The sequence below is a fragment of the Thamnophis sirtalis genome, unplaced genomic scaffold, assembly GCF_051295495.1.
Source record: "Thamnophis sirtalis isolate CommonGarterSnake01/CBP01778 unplaced genomic scaffold, rThaSir2_p1.2 scaffold_3, whole genome shotgun sequence".
Taxonomy (NCBI): domain Eukaryota; kingdom Metazoa; phylum Chordata; class Lepidosauria; order Squamata; family Natricidae; genus Thamnophis; species Thamnophis sirtalis.
Genome location: NW_028261383.1, coordinates 148,240,582 through 148,258,269, shown reverse-complemented (window position 1 = coordinate 148,258,269; position 17,688 = coordinate 148,240,582). Strand labels below are relative to the sequence as shown.

The following is a 17,688-nucleotide window of genomic DNA, read 5'->3' as shown; positions in this document are numbered from 1 at the left end:
TTATTTAAAAATATTCTTAATCATCTAGTATCTTTTTAAAAATATAATTTATCCTTCAAAGTGAGAAATATATAAGGTAGATTTGTTTTAAATTCTCTAATCATGTATATGATTGCAATTATATTATCTATTTAAGAACCAACTTCATTTTCATATTTTAGTGTGTTTGGAAAGATTGTTATCATTAAACTTACAGACCATTATTTGAATGTAACGATGTGATAGAAGGCACAATTAAACTGTGTGGACATTTTTAAAAAGCAAATGTTGATAATGATACTGTTCCCAAGAGCCAAAAACATTTAAAGAGCAATACAAGTTTATTGCATACAACTGAAGGAAGCTGCCATTTTACAGAATATGGAAGACTGTCCACCACACAATTAAAAAGATCAAGACGCAATGAAGTTCCAGAGTTACAATTTTACTCTCTAAATACTTGTTTATCCAACTGATATAATTACTTGTCTTAGCATAAACTCCTGGATGTCTTGGGCGACCACAACCATAACCAAAACTGGTAATTCCTATCAAATAAAACTTCGTAGTGGTTGGAAGGTAGCATGTCAGAGGACCACCGCTGTCTCCCTGGAACAGGAAAAGCACATAATATTTTAATATATTTTTATTTTTAGGAAGCAACAGAAGATTATCAATTGTCAAAGGTTTTCAACTGTTTTCTAGGAAAAATAAATCTGGAAAATCTGAACAATCTTACTCTAGTTTGATAATACACAAAGTACGCCAATTAGATATCATTTCTTGGAAAATCAGCTACTTGCTTAGTAGGCTTGACCAAAAAATCAAACTATATATCTAAGAGTACATAATCTATCGTCCAGCTTTAGCTATCATAAGAAAGCATTTTATGGAATGTGCTGGAAGAGTGAAAATGCCCCCACTAGCACAATGGTGATGAATAAAATCTTAGAATTAGCGGAAATGAACAGATTGACAATGCGGATTAACGATAAAGAAGACACAGACTTTTACAAAGTCTGGGAGAAATTGTACAAATGGCTTGATGAGACACTGAGGATTCAGATATAAAAGGAGATAACTGACTAACTTAAAATGATCTAAGCAACAACTCAAATAAACAATACACAAAGACAGAGGGACAAATGAGAGTAGAAATGTATTAGAGGTGAGAATTCACCCTCGAGTAATACCATTAGACCACAACGTTGGAAAAACTTGAAAAGCTGATAGGTAATCCGTTATAACTACCTGCATGGAATTAGCAACCTAGTCTCATACTAGTCTCATACTAGGTAAGGTGAGATGAGCTATGGGAGATGAAAATATGTAAAGAGCTTTATCTATTTTTGTATCTTGTATTTTGTAAATCTTGCCTTTTTTATATAACTTTCAAATAAGGAAAAAAAAAAGAGAACCAGGTCATCCCCTGAAGAGGAGAATATGTAAACACAACAAGGGATAGAGTGGATGGAGGGAGGAGTAGAAGGAAAGATAGGAAGGAGAGGAGAAAGGAGAGGAATAGGAGAAAGGGAAAGGCAGAGGAAGAATGGGAGGGAATGTAAGAGTAGGAAAGGGGAGGAATGGGAAGAAGAGGGGAAGGGTAAAGGGGAGGAAGGGGAAGGAGACAAGGGAAAGGAGAGGAGGAAGGAAGGAGAGAAGAAAGGGGGGTAGGAAGGAAGGAGAGAAGGAGGGAAGGAAGGAGGGAATGTAGGAGAGAAGGAAGGGGGGAAGGAAGGAGGAGAGAAGGGGAAAGGAAGGAGAGAAGGAGAAAAGAAAGGTGGGAAGGAAGGAAGGAAGGAGAGAACGAGGGAAGGAAAGAGGGAGGGAGGGAAGAAGAAGTAGGACCGTTGTAAGATAAGTTGGATCTATGGGATGTTAAGAAAGCAATCTTCAAGTATATTGTCAACTGTAGGGAAAAATTGTTATACATGCATATTATTAATAACAGTTATGAGATCATATAATTGTGAATGTATATATGAAATTGATAAAATTTAAAAGAAAGCATTTTATACATAGCTAATGAAGACAAATCACTTTACCCTTTATTTTCAAATTGTCTATTTTGGAGACAGGTAAATTATCCAAATACACAGAACGGAACTGAAATAAATTCTAATTTTCCTATAAAGCTTGCTAGTATTCCGTAAAAGCAGCAATTATTCAGGAATAAACTGTTAAACCATACCTATTGTTTCACATACTGCAAAGCCACAAAAAAAGAAAAAGTAGAAATAGAAAGTAATTTCCATTTTTACAGCAAATATAAAAATACAAAATTATTCTCTTTAGCTCTCTTTTTATGTATTTTTTCTAGTCATCAGATCCATAAGTCTTAAGTTCATTTTTCCAATTAACAATAAATACGGATATTGTCTTTTATCTTACCAAAGAAGTCAATTCAGCCATTTCTGCAAATTCCATTCCTCCAAAATGAATGCCAAATCTTTACTTTTGTGCACTTTAATAATCTTGCTACAGTTATCATATATAAAAATAAAATTCTGTGACTTATTTCCTTCTGTTTTGTCCATCAATTTCCAAAGAAAATACATCTGTTTGAATTGTATTTAATCTTGTATGATCTTCTGAATTCATGTTTTTACTTGTATCCAAAATGTCTTGCTTTTTAAAAAGTCCATCAAAGATGGTAAAATGTCACTTCATGTAGTTCCCATTTCCAACATAAATTTATACATTCTAGACAGTGAAGTTTATTACATTCTAGACAGTGTCTCTGATGATCTATACATCTTTCTTTTGTTTTTAAGTAACATAATATAAATTTAGTCCTTTCAACCACATATTTTCCCATGTTATGTTTAGTCCATGTTATCATATTTTTTAACTTTTTCTTCTATTTCAGTAAAAGTTTATATATTTTAGCAATTACATGTTCATCATTTGTACAACTTTATTTTAAATTCAATCTTACATTATTCCAAACCATACATTATTTTATCTACTTTAAATCTCAGAATAAAGTTCTGCCATGACTTTATAAATGATTACCAGCATCTTGAATTCTGCCTGGAAGGAAACTGACAACCAGCATAGCTTGCAATTAAAAGTGTTTCATAGGTATAGCAAGGTGTACCAAGACGACTTCCGATGGCACCACATTCTGGATTAGTTGTAGCTTCTGAGTAATTTTCAAAATCAGCTCCATGTAGAGCACTTTGCAACATATGGAGTGAGTGATGATTGTTTTTTCTCCTTCACAATTTGTTCAAACCAGACTACAAGACAATTCAGTTTAATCACAGTTTGCTTATTGCAGTAATGGAGCAGCAAGATCCCTTTGTATAGTTTGTTAGAGCAAAAAGGGCATTCAGGGTCTTCCTAGCTATTATAATAATGGGACTTATAGTACTATCAATAGCACTTAAGAGTTATATACTGTTCCATAGTTCTTTACAGCACTCGAGGAGTGGTGGTGTCTGTGTGTGTTACTATGTCAACATATTGCCCCCCCAAACCTGGATCCTCATTTTACCAACCTCAGAAGGACAGAAGGCTTAGTCAACCTTGAGCTATCAGTATCAAACTCCTGACTGGGGGCAGAATTTGTCTGCCATATTGCATTCTAACTACTGTGCCATCATAGATCATACATTATCATAAATTGGTTTTGATTCCAAGAACTATATTTGCTTTCTAGTATTTTCTGGATTTATTGGTATTATTTGTCCCTTAATTTTTTTTTTTAGCGAGCCGACAGAGTTTATTGTTCTGGAAAGGCAGTTAAGGGCGGTGGATATTTTGTTTTGTTTAATTTTACTTGTCAAACTTGTCAAATCTGGTACCACATATCCTCCTACAAGTGACTTTGAGAAGGACCTTCCAATTTAGGAGAAATTACAACTGGTGTACAAGAAGCATTTGTGCAGACATCCCTAATCATGGTTACATTTGCTTTCTGAACAAGAACCTCAAACTCCAGAAACATCCTCAAGCTCTGCCAATCAGCACTAAGATATTTTTATCTTCTTCCTTTAACCTTCTTTCCCTTCATTCTAATCCCCTTGGCTTTAGTAACCTTAGATGTTAAAGTCCTTGAACATACCAGACAACAATCCAATAGCTGTATCACATGACAGGTCTTCTTGCTCTGAAGGACTACAAGGGAGGCAATCTAGCTGGAAAATCATGACTAGCATCTAGGCAGCAACAGTACTCAGACTGGTACTCAACTCAAATAAACAGGTAAATTTCAGAAGAAGTAAAAGTGAGTACAGAGGGATATCAGAAGGAAGAGAGCAAGAAAGTATAAGCAAGAGGTTAACTTTGTTCATTGACTACACAAAAGTTAATGACTTGATTAAACTAGTATGGGGAACCTACTAAGAGAAATTCAGACCAGAACATCTGATTATTTTTTCTGATGAAATTTTGCAGTGATAAGAAGCTACTGTAAGAAACAAATTTAGAGAACCGAGTAATTCAGAATCGAATAAGTGAGGCAAATATGCATTTGTTCCCATATCTGTTGAGCACATCAAATGAATATATTTTAAGAATGGCTAGATTGAAATATATGACAGTTGAAATCAAAACAGAAGGCTGAAACACTAAAAATATCCATTATGAAGATGACACTATTTTATTTGTTTAACTGCATTTTGAAACAGCTTGACTCCTTAATAATTTCTATGGCTTAAATTAAAAAGAAAAACAACAAAACACACACATAGAGGGAAGGGCAACAGGAAGACTGAACACGATGAAATTAACCAAGAGGGATCCCATAACCATCCCATCCTAAGGCTGGGAGAACCACCAAGTTTCTGCTCAGATTTCTTAAGACTAGAGATTAATTTACTAAAGTGGGTGCCTATAAAATGGGTAATCATCTAAGACCATGCTATGGTTTCTGTAGTTCTCATGGGTTGAGAAGACACAGTCCTTTGCTCATTTAGAAAACATTGACTCCAATTTTTTTTTCTGGCCAAACCTTTTGTGTATGTGTCAATTCTGTAGACAGATAATAAAACCACATTTCCCCTTTTGTTTATTCTCAACAGCCATCAAGTCCTACAACATGTTGCCCAAACTAAGTTATTCTTGATTCTATGAATTAAGTTGGAGTTTAGGGGGCTGAGAGACAAAATTCTGATGACATCATTCCCATTTAATATAGAGCTGTGTGTCTTAAATTGTATAAGGACCCTTGAAGTTCCCCCAAGTCCTGAGAGGGTTTTGGGGGAACCTCAAGGGTCCTTATACAATTATTTGCCAGCTATTGTAGACATTTTTACACTTGCATGGCAAGCTTTGCCAACATAATCTGAACTAAAATCATCTTTTTTACCTGGCAGCTATCAACACCTCCAGCTAGAAAGCCAGCACAGAGCATATTCACTGTAATTGTTTCAGCATACCAGCCAAGTTTATTACACATTTTCTGTGGAATAATATCTACTTGAGCTTCTTGTAATATTAAGTTGTTTTGACCTGTAAAAAAATATAATATATCATGACATTGTGAAACAAATCAGTCATTATTTGAGACAACTAAGCATTTCTGATATAGTCTACCAAGCTTACATTACACTTAACACTCTGGAAAGTGTAATGTAATTATACTGTTGGTCAAAATAATCTTCAAGATTCGTGTATTTTTGGAGTCGTGTCTAATTTTGTTTGGCATCCAACTTAGAACCCAAGATTTAGCAGAACACCAAGTGCTGTTAAGATTTTTGTTTTATTATTTTATTTCTATTCTGATGAATTGTATGTTTTAAAGGCTTTGTTGTCCTGTCATGTTACCATGTAATGATGTAAGAATTATTTTTATGAATTCATTTTTGTGTTCAGTCTTACTTGTATAGTCAGCATGGCTGAGTTCAATAAGGAAAAAATAGGAATCAGTAAAATCAGGGTCAAATTACTCCCCAGTGCTTTAGATTAGATTTTAAAAAGATTTATTTTATTCTTGTAGTTATTATGACATTAAGTATGTTTATTCATTTACTTGTCCACTGCCTTTATTATTTTTACAAAAAAAAACCCAACACAGTGATATATACTAAGAAGTTTCTATATTTTAATTGGTCTTGGCAAGTAATTTTAGTATCTGCTTCAATCCACAGTTGTCTAAAGGGTAGATCAGTAAGATAATTAAGGATAAATATTAACTAGCTATTAATTATATGCAATGAAGCTTAAATTATAGTGGGATTTATTTCATGTAAAATTCTAATCCTGATGAGGAAATATCACTTTAATTTTAAGGTTTTCTCAAGGTAATTCTTTCTTCTGACAGATGCAGAAAAAAGAACCAAGATCCTGAATACTGTAATGTTTGTTGTTGCTAGTTGCAAAGTCATGTCCCACCCATCACAACCTTATGGACAACATTCCTTGAGGCTTTCTTATCTTCTACCATCCTCTGGAGTCCATTTAAGCTCACGCCTACTGCTTCGGTGACTTCATCCAGCCACCTCATTCTCTGTCATCCCATTCTTTTGCCCTCAATCTTTCCCAGCATTAGGATCTTCCCCAGTGACTCCTTCCTTTTCATTAGGTGGCCAAAGTATTTGAGTTTCATCTTCAGGAACTGACCTTCTAAAGAGCAGTCAGGGTTGATCTCCTAATAGCTGAACTCAAATCTTTGAAATCAAACTAAGACTGTATACCTGTATTCCTTCCAACCAATTGCCCCTTGAAGTTTTTTTTAAAAAAGTTTAAAAAATACTGCAATCTGCTAAATTAGTGAAACTCCTACTTCCCCTATTTTGGTGGGTTTTTTTACCAAAACATTTCTGAAATTTCAGAGGCAATTTTATATGTGTGGTGATGGTGGTGGTTACATTTTTTAATCATAAATTAGTTTCAGTGTTATTTATCCTCTCAGAGTTGAGGACCAAACAGCTTTCAGTATACGGGCCAATAAACTCTACAGAATTATATCGAGAAAAATGAAGTTGGGTTGAGAGTTAATGAAAGTAATTACGACCAAGCATGTTTATTTGTTGCATGTATATTTATGTCACTGTCATTTTAACAGAAATGCTGCAAATAATAAAGATAATAAAGTGTGCTGTTCTTGGTGCTAAAGGTACTTTGCTTGGGTAGTGAATCCTACATTTAATTTTAGCAGGCTAAACACTAGTGAAATCTTTTGATGGTTGTTTTTTAGTTTCAAATGTTGGAAGGTAGAACTAGCCAGATTCAGCAACATTCTAAATAGGGTCCTTTTTTAGTTTGTAAGATTAAAAAAGCAAATGCTTTGAGGATAATACATCTGTTCAGGTTGCTCACATCTAATTAGTAAGGCCAGGAGCAGAATTAAATGTAGTCTGAACAGCCAAGTGATCTCATCTAACAGTAAAAAGAGCTGTTACTGATTACTATAGACCTGAATGGGGAGAGCTATCTTTCAGATTTCAGCACCCAGAAAGCTTAAGATGTAAAAGTCATTTCATATTTTAAGAGTACAATTAGGGTATCAATTTGGTTTCAATCTAACTGTATGCACCTAACTTCACTGTGTCTAGGTAAAGTCTTCAAGTTGAGTTTGACTCCAATGTCCACACAATTTTCTTGGCAACAGTACAATAGTGGTTTCCTACTTCCTTCTTCTTAAGACATATTTTAATTTCCCACTCTAGCTTACAGCACAAGTATTAGTCCATGAAAACCTTTCATTTGGGATCTTGCTTAGCTTCTGAGCTTAGACAATGTGATCCACATGTCATTTGCTGAAGCTCTCACCATATCTATTCCAAAATCCTATATATGAGAATACCGAATTAAGTAAACTGTAATTCACAGAGCACTTCAGTAGATGGCAGCATTAGTTAACCTAATGAGAGTCAGTTTGGTCTACAGATACTGTAGTTCTAAAGTTAAAGGCAATTGGGTCCAGAATTTTCACCACTAAGCAATCCAGCACACGACTAGAGATCCTGGAGCACCAGGGAACTGCCAGAGGACTGGAAAAGAGCTGATGTGGTTCCCATCTTCAAAAAAGGAAAAAAAATAGATCCAGGAGACTATAGACCTATCAGCCTGACCTCAATACCAGGGAGGATTCTGGAAAAGACAATTAAGCAACAAATTAGCAGACACCTAGAAGTAAACAAAGTAATAGCCAAAAGCCAACATGGGTTTGTCAAAAACGGAATCTCGCCAGACTAATCTTATTACATTCTTCGACAAGGTGACAAAATTAGTGGACCAGAGGAATGCCGTTGATATAATTTACTTGGACTTCAGTAAGGCATTTGATAAAGTAGACCATAACCTACTACTAGATAAAGTAGAAAAATTTGGGTAGATGGCCACCAGATGGATTCGTAAGTGGCTGACCAACCACACTGAACATGTAGTCCTTGATGGAACTGCATCTATATGGAGGGAAGTATGCAGCAGAGTACCCCAAGGCTCTGTTTTAGGCCCAGCACTCTTCAACATCAATGACTTGGATGTGGGGATAAATGGGGAACTCATCAAATTTGCAGATGACACCAAGCTGGCAGGAATAGCCAACGCTCCAGAAGATAGGCTTAAGATACAGAAGGATCTTGACAAACTTGAACATTGGGCACTAACAAAATGAAATTCAATGGTGAAAAAAGTAAGGTCTTACATTTAGGCAAGAAAAACAAAATGCACAGGTATAGTATATGTGGTACTTCACTCAATAGTAGTAACTGTGAGAGGGATCTTGAGGTCCTAGTGGACAACCATTTAAATATGAGCCAGCAGTGTGCAGCAGCTGCCACAAACGCCAACACAGTTCTAGGCTGCATAAACAGAGGGATAGAATCAAGCTCACGTGAAGTGTTAATACCACTTTATAATGCCTTGATAAGGCCACACTTGGAATACTGCATTCAGTTTTGGTCACCACAATGTAAAAAAGATGTGAAGACTCTAGAAAGAATGCAGAGGAGAGCAACAAAGAGGATTAGGAGACTGGAAGCTAAAACATGAGAGGAACGGTTGCAGGAACCGTATCTAGTTTAATGAAAAGAAGGACTAGGGGGACGTGATAGCAAAGGTCCAATATCTCAGGGGTTGCCACAAAGAAGAGGGAGTCAAACTATTCTCCAAGTCCCCTGAGGGTAGGATAAGAAGCAATGGGTGGAAACTAATCAAGGAGAGAAGCAACTTAGAACTGAGGAGAAATTTCCTGCCAGAACAATTAATCAGTGGAACATCTTGCTTCCAGAAGTTGTGAATGCAGCAACAGTGGAAGTCTTTAAGATGATATTGGATAGCCATTTGTCAGAAATGGTATAGGGTTTCCTGCCTAGGCAGGGGATTGGACTAGAAGACCTCCAAGGTCCCTTCCAACTCTGCTATTGTATTGTATTGTAATGTACTACATCACTTACAGCAATCTCTTCAGTTCCTCCTGCAGCTGTTAAGCCAGGATCATGAATTAAGTCAATATGTAATTTTGACTCCTTGTAATTTCCTGCCGGCTCCCAACAACTAAAGTTAGTGGAGAAACCAGCAGGAAGTTGCAAGAACCAGACAGCTTACAAGCAGGCTGCCAGGTAGGTTAACTGGTGGCTGCTGGGAGGAAGAGAGAATGAGGGGTGTAGAATTGCAACCTTCCTTCAGCACCATTGTAACTTTAACTCCAAACAGTTGCTGAATAAATTAATCAAGGGTTTACCTGTAGTAGTTATTGTGCTGGCCTAAAAAACAGGCAATGACAAAGTACTGCTCTACTGCTGCAAAGAAAGCTGCATGATTTTATTTGTAAGTCACAGGAGTTAAAACTGAAATTGAAGGTGCTTTTCAGTTCAGGCAGAGGGAATGTCCTCCAAAGCCAATTTGCTGCTAATAAGAGTTCCTCTCTGCCCTTCCCCTGTACTGCAGGTCACCTTATTCAATATTTGGGAGAAAAAAGGCTGATAAAAGAGGGTGGACAGCAAAAGTTGCTTCTATGTGTTTAGCTGCTTGCATATAAATCCAGATTCAAGACTCTTAGATAGAGGCCCACTGCCAAATAAAAATAGCCTTTTTGTGCCCTATATTCGTAAAATCCTACTTTCATTATCCAAGATTTTCAACATTCTCTGAAATAAATATCCGGCCTAGTTTTCCTACAAACATGTGAAATGCCATGATTCGTGTATAATAATAGCAAAAATGTTTGCCATAAATCTAATATTCTTAACACTTGAAAAGAGAATCAAAAGAACTATTATGAATAAAGTGGAACATGTTTACTTTTATTGTACGTTAATTTTAACTGATTTTTTTTTGTACAATAATTTTTAATCTGATGTTTGTACATTGTCTTTATATAAATGTCACAGATATAATACAAAAAGTACCTTTTTCTGTTGTTTTACCCCATCCAGATATGTAACAGGGATACTGCTGATTTATCGAAAGATTTGTGGCAGGTAAGCAGATTGGGCGAACATAGTCATTGAATTTGATAGATCGGACTAGTATTATCAAAGCAATATCATTGTCATATGTGTCTGACATATAATTAGGATGTATATTGATAGCTTTAATCCGACGCTTTATTGTATGACAGTTAACTTCATTAAGATTATGCAAGCCAATTACAACCCTCCAAATGGCTGGGTTCCTAGGACAGAACAAAATTTCAATAGGGATTATTGTTCTTATTATTACATTGCTATTTTGTAACTTCTATGACATGGATTTTTTTTTATTCATTCAGAGTAAACAATAAATCACTAACTATAGATCCCGATTAATATTTGATTATGTGGCTAAAACAAGGATCACTGCAGAAAATAAAAAAACCCAATAAAAAAAAGTATTCTTTCTACTATCACTCCACTCAAGTATCCCGTTTCCCATTGTAACTCCTGCTCAGATACTTACGGAAAATCTACATGTCTTTTACATAGTTCTTTTACAGCCCTCTCTTAGTGGTAAGCACTGCACAACCTCAGCTCTAAATATTTACTGGTAATTATAGACTGATATGTTGCAAACTAAAAAACAAAATGCAATACATTTTAAAGATCAAAGTGTCTTTGAACTCTATTTTAAAAAATTTGGCTGCACAAAATGTACTGTTTGAATCATCCCAGAAGAAAGGTAAGCTGAGGCCGGCACGGGGAACCCTGTAGCAGAAGTAATGGTGATAGGGAAAATGTTTTGATTGTAAAGGTGGGGATGGAGAATAAGAGGTCTCCTTTATTTTTTTTCTGCATCTTGTCATGCATTGTGCCTTTGTTCTGGTGTGCTGGGATATACGGTTTGTCTGTAGGTAGAATAGGCAAATATTTTTCCTGTCTGTATTTCTCTGGACATCATGTTTGTCTTCTGTGAAATACCCATTTCTCTGAGTGGCCATATAAATCTAAAAAATAAATAATACACATAAAAGCAACTTTGAGTGTCCTCATGGACCACAGGTTAATCATAAGCTAGTGGTATGATACTGTCTCTAAAAAAGGAAAAAGGCCAGACAAATTGGAGCAGATTCAGATGAAGGCCACCAATATGGTGAAAGGTCTGGATATGTGTAACTTGCAGAAAAACGATTGAGCATTTCTTAATTCTACAATCCATCAGCCATTAAATCAAGCTGGCACATCAGCATTTTTCTTTTTCAGAGATCTTCAGGCCAGATGACTATCCACCAAAGATGCTCTAGTGCAGGGGTTTTGAACTTAAGGCCCGGGGGCTGGATCCGGCCCGCAGGATGCTTAGATCTGGCCTGCAGAACCGCCCTGGAAACAGCAAAAGACTGGCCCACAGTGCCTCCGTCAGCAAAAATGAAACTCCGTTTTCAGAGGGTTGCAGGAGGCTGTTGCAGCCCAAAAACAGAGCTCCGGAGCCCTTTTTTGCTGGCAGAGGACTTGGGCCATCACAGGTGCCTCTGACACGAGACATCCTTCCACTAGCTTAAAAATAATGTATGCACGTAGGTACGGATCTATCCATCAGATCTGGAAAACAATGGCGGGGAAGTGAGTGGAAAAGACAGCATGGCGAGCCTATTACTTTTCTCACAGCCCAGCTTTTTGATAATTTTTGTTATTTTTATTTTATTAATATTTGACTAATTGCCCATATTAACAGTAAAAAGATGTCTTAAGAAAGGTAATCCCTGAAATGGTGAAGAATTAAGTCTTACATAGATCACTAAGGTGACTCAAATGGCATCCCACTCTGGCAGTGAAAAAGAGATGAGAGAAAATGAAAAATCCCTGTCAGTGATCTGAAGGCTGAGTGCTGCTCAAGAAGCCTTGAGGATGATTTAATAGGAAATACAATTAAGAAACATAAACAAAAAAATGGATAAATGAGACATTTGGATTTGAAAAGATTTGCCATGCTTGAACAAATAACTAAAAGATTTGTCTTCTCGAGATTTGAAGATCCCCAAATAGCAAACTATATGCTGTCATCATGGAAAATCAGTTTAGTTATTGGAAAAGTCCAGAAAAGGTTACTAACGCTAACTGGATTTGGCTAATATACAGAATTTTAATAGATATTTTCTGAGAATAGGAATAAGGGAAATGCAGAAAGGGCTAATTTAATTGGATATTTAAACTTAAATAATAAGTGATCAGATTTAAAGCTTTCACATACAATGTGTCAATAGAGATTCTCATCTTAAACTCAAGCAACTGCAAAAGCCAAGAGATAATATATTGGTAACAAAAATCAGGTGGAAAAAGAAAATTCAGCAAAAAGCCCATGGACTAAAAAAGATAAACTGGAATGGAAATCAAGTGTTATATTTTAAGATAATAGCTCTGCAATTATTAAAAAAGAGGAATAAAATATGAAAAGAGGGTGGGGTTTCTTTTCCATTATTTCAGCAAGAGAAATTGTTTCTAGGCTCTCAAAAATAAATAAAACAAATTATCTAATCAATGTAAATATTTCATGTAGAGAACCACCTGTAATGTTTAAACAACTGATACTATTTATGAGAAGATAATACGAGATCCTTTAACATTCAGGACTCATAAGATGGCAGCTAATTGTAACATGTTTGATGTTGTTTCAATATATTGGGCAATAAGACAAAATACTAAGAACAGCTAAGTATTATTTAGAAATTATTTAGATATAAGATTAACAGCAAAGGGAGGAGCTGGAACTCAGTGTAGCACTCCCAAAGAGATTTGTTGGCAGGTGTAATTAATTCACTGGGAACTCAGTTCACATGTAGTGTAAACAGATTGGAAGGATAAGGCTAGTCAGAGTAAATGGAATAGAAAACCGAGGGGGGGGGGTCGCGCTGGTTTGTGGAAAAGGTATGAGGAGACACAAAGGGATAGCTCGACAAAAATATTTTCACGAATATAATCACAAACGTATTGGTAGGATAGCTGAGATTTCACTCTTGGTAAGTTTGTTTTGCACGAATGGTAAGCCACACAACAGCAGAAATATAAGTAGTCCTCAAGTTATGATGGCAATTGGAACTGGAGTTTCCATTGTTAACTAGCATCATGTGGCTGCATTGGACAAAAATTCCTATAGTCCCCAAAGCCATTGTTAAGTGAATATCCTGGGACTTTAAGTGAGCACCACCTCACAACTTTCTGTTAATTTCCAACAAAGTCAGTGGGGCACCCAGCAGGAAGTTGCAAATTCCAGTCAGTTTACAAGAAGGCTGGCACACATGCTAGAGGGTGGGGAGCCAAGAACAGAGGGCTTGGAAGGTGTGCAAGCTATTAGGACATATACACATACTTCCTTGAGAGGAAGTGATCACTTAACAACATAAGGTGATGGTCACCGATTTAGATTATTTTAAAAAAAGAATGGACAAATTCAAAAAGAATCAAACTAACAAAGGCTACTAATCTTAGTACATATTTCCTATCTCCAATTTGCAATAGTTAAGGAGGAATATTAGTGAAAACACCAGCCTGAAGATGGCGAGTGAGACCTCGCTGGAACGTTGCATAGACCATCTCAATCTTACATGGGGAAAAGTCCCAAATACAATAAGACCAGCATACATACATACATACATATAATAGCAATAGCAGTAGACTTATATACCGCTTCATAGGCCTTTCAGGCCTCTCTAAGCGGTTTACAGAGAGTCAGCATATTGCCCCCAACAATCTGGGTCCTCATTTTACCCACCTCGGAAGGATGGAAGGCTGAGTCAACCCTGAGCCGGTGAGATTTGAACCGCTGAACTGCTGATCTAGCAGTAGCCTGCAGTGCTGCATTTAACCACTGCGCCACCTTGATCATATATGATCAAGCAGAGATAAGTACTAATGTAAAATAAGGGGAAATGCCTCATAACAATTAAAAAAAACATTTTCTCTTATCTTATTCTTCCACATAATTATTTATCATTAAAATAATTAGGTTTGGTCCTGGTAGCTCTAAATATGAGTCTTTTATTACTCTAGGATTGGATATGAAAAAGCTTCAGGGCAACTAATTAAGCAAATCTTTGAAAGCACCAAAATTCGTTCCTAGACTCTATCTATGTGATTCTTGACAAATATTCTCCTTTATTAGATCCTTGATAAGTAGTATGAAGCTACACCGGCTTCAAAACTTAATTCTGTATAAGCTAGGAAAGCCATGTTAAATCTCCATTTTTCATACATAATTATATATTTAGTCCATACTTCTTTCGTCAGTAGATTTATCACACCTAAATTGAAGAAAAAGTATTAGAATGGAAAGATACATACTCTGATGTTTTAATGCAGTGTGCTGCTGTCAACACTACGATTTTATTAATTAAAGATCCACCACATATATGGACATATCCTAGACCAACTGCATAAACTTGAAGACTAATTTGCCAAGGCCATGCTCCTAGTATAGCATCATGTCCACCTACAATTCGAGTTCCTGCCACTGTATTTTTCATAAGAGGCCTTGTTCCACAGACTAGAAATCAAAGAAAAATAGGTAAGCCATGTAAGAAACAGCATTCATGTAGCAACAATATATTTAAAGCATTTTTTTTTTACAAAACCACATTTTATAAGAAAGAGGAAACAAGAATGAAAGATTTGCGGAACTGAATCATACCCATTTAGGTTGTATGACTAGACCATATATTTACTAGTCAATTTTATTTTAGCCTACTTTTCAGCCTCTGTAGTTAATTTATGATTGTGTTTCACATTAAAAAAACAGAATTAACAGGGTGAATGGTGAAATAAATGTAGCTGAAAACAAACTACATAGCACATAGATATTCGAACTTAGCTCCATCGGGTATAGGATTTTTACCCGTGTTCCAATACATGGGTAAATAAGGCATAAAATCTAAATGATGATCCCAAATTGCATTCAGTTGTGACCAATGATTTAAAGTTTCATTATTTTAAGATCACAGAACCGATAACAGGTCAGGCACAATTTGCTATGTAAATTACAACCTTGCCTCACTGTTGGTTCTTCTGTTACTACCGATAGTCCCGAAACTTTAATTGCGTTATTTCCTAACTTCTGAGTTTCCCATTCCAGTTGCGATGGCGTAATTACAGTCATTTCCCAAGAACTGGGAACAAGTAAATTATAACTATTTATTTTCGAGTAGATCCCAGCACAGAAACCTCAGAGGCCACTAACTCTTATTTCCTTCGCACATTTCAAAAGTAAAGAGGGAGAGGTTCACACGCCCACCACCTAATTGCTGTATCCTCAATAAAGGTCGTAGGGAACGAAACCCCCGCATTGTCGGAAGGCAACTTTGCGTAGACATCCTCGCGGAGTAGTCACCTAGAGCAAAGGCCTGAGGCAACCCCCACTTTCGCCCCTATTTATGCAATCGTCGATGGGCCTTTCGCGAGCCGCCACTGTCGCGTAAATGGCCATAGCGTACCCCGGGGGACACCTCCTTTTCGGGAGCGCTCGCAACTCCCCTGCCGAGCAGACGTTTCCGACCACGGCCTTGTCCCTTGCGCGCCCTCGGCAAGGATTCGCGCGAGCTCCGGTGACTGCTCCGTCCCCCCACCCCTCAACCTCCATCTATCCCGTCCTGAGCAGCACGTTGGCGATCAACGGCCGAACTCGACGGCCTGCTGGAACGGGGCTCACCGTCGGAAAGATTCAGGGGGGGCAGGGCCTTGGGCGCGGCTTCCCTGAACAGCACAAGCAAAGCCCAAAAGGAAAAGGCGGCGGGACAAAAGTTGTGTCTCATCGTTCGTCCAGGGAGCAAAATGGCGGCTGGCTTCGCGCGCGTTCTCCCAAGAACCAAGGGCCGCTAAGGTTCAGGTGACAGGCAGCCTGGGAGCCACGGGTCTCGTCTCGGCGAGCCCCTGGCTAAGGCGCTGCCCTGGGGCAAATGGAGGCACGCATGGCCACCGAGAGGGGGAAGGTGCGCACTTGCTTTCCAAACGGTCACTGAACCGAATGAAATAACTGCTGGCTGAACCGGGCGACTCCGGGCCCTCCCCATCACCATACGGGCCCCTTTGGCTACTCTCATGCTGACTGGCAGACTCCGCCTGCTTACCTTCCGAAGTAATCGGGGACGCAGAGAAACTAAACTAAACTAAACTAAACTTGTGGCGAGATGGGCGGCAAATAAATTTAATACATAAATAAAACATTTAACAACTAAATATAAAAACTACTCTTAAAGCATCTATGAGGCTGCCTTTCGATGTCCGACTCCTGGGAACATGCCATGTTCATGATACAGCATTGAGTGACTTAATATTTGTCACGACCATCTTAGGAGAGGGGCAGAAGAAAACATTGCCTATCTACTATCAGGAGGGTCCCAGTTAAGTCAGGCAAGTTGTACATCCTGTGGGTCTTGGCAGCCAAGAAATGTCAGCTGGCAGAAACAGGCTCTTCCCTCTGGAATACTTTTCCTTTAGATATCAGGATAAGTCCAACCCCATTAGCCTTTGCAAGAATGTGAAGACTTGATAGTGTGTCTGGGCCTGGGCTTTAAGTTTGTTAAGGACTCGGTTTCCTGGCTGTATTAATATCCATCATAATTTTACCTGGTGCCATATATATTTATTTTATAATGCTTTTATAGTATTAAATTCTTTTTAAGATTTATTATTTATTTATTTTATAATTGAATTTGCATTGCTGCCTATTCACCTGTGGCGACTCAAGGCAGCTTACAAAATATAAAACCGCATTTAAAACAGTAAAACTAATAAAAAGATTCCAATAAATTAATATAATACCCCTGCCCCAGTGACAGCAGATCACACAAGCCATTTAATGGGCTCCATCCCCCTCTGGGTTCCCCAGGCCCGCTGGCAAAGTCATGTCCTCAATGCCTTCCAGAAGAGAAAGAGTGGGGGCCATTCTAATCTTAGGGGGAATGATGTTCCAGAGAGGGAGCCACCACAGAGAAGGCCCTTCTGGGTCCCACCAGAGGTATCTCCCTCAGGGATGGGACCCGCAACATTCCCTGCCTCCCTGCTCTGATGAGTCAGGTAGATGTGACCGGGAAGAGATGGTCCCTCAGCTAACCTGGTCCGAAGCCATGGGGAGCTCATTAAGATTTATTTATTTGGCTTAGATGCCACTGCAATTAATACTATGCACCTTGCATACCCACTTTTTTTTTTAAAGGTTGAAAATAACCATTAGAGATAAGAGCAAACAGCTCACAAAATTTCCATCCCAAGGGCTTTGGGGAAAAAAAAAACATGTTTTGATAGCTGTTCTAAAACTGGCACCCTCCAAAATCCCTGATAATCCCTGAGCCAAAGGTACTTGAGAACCTCTTTGGCATGTTCTTGTTCCTTCTTCCAGGCCTGTACCTAACTTTTC

General features: G+C 37.7%; 1 protein-coding gene across 1 annotated transcript; it reads right to left on the bottom strand.

The window, feature by feature from the left end:
• Positions 1 to 49: 49 nt before the first annotated feature.
• On the bottom strand, positions 50 to 16,259 carry LOC148048233 (transmembrane protease serine 12-like). The gene is made up of 5 exons (XM_087710359.1): positions 15,982 to 16,259; positions 14,622 to 14,823; positions 10,281 to 10,546; positions 5,294 to 5,436; positions 50 to 588 (listed from the first exon to the last, which is right to left on the bottom strand). The coding sequence occupies exons 1-5, from the start codon at positions 16,082 to 16,084 to the stop codon at positions 352 to 354; spliced, it is 951 nt and encodes a 316-aa protein (XP_087566485.1). The 5' UTR covers positions 16,085 to 16,259; the 3' UTR covers positions 50 to 351.
• Between the last annotated feature and the right edge of the window lie 1,429 nt (positions 16,260 to 17,688).

Bases quoted from the DNA above. Each gene is read 5' to 3' on its own strand.
- LOC148048233 (XM_087710359.1), bottom strand. From the start codon at position 16,084: ATGAGACACAACTTTTGTCCCGCCGCCTTTTCCTTTTGGGCTTTGCTT. The intron at 5,437-10,280 runs GTACTTTTTGTA...ATTTTTTTACAG, and splicing joins GGGTAAAACAACAGAAAAAG to GTCAAAACAACTTAATATTA. The intron at 589-5,293 runs GTAAAAAAGATG...TTCCTGTTCCAG, and splicing joins GAGGTGTTGATAGCTGCCAG to GGAGACAGCGGTGGTCCTCT.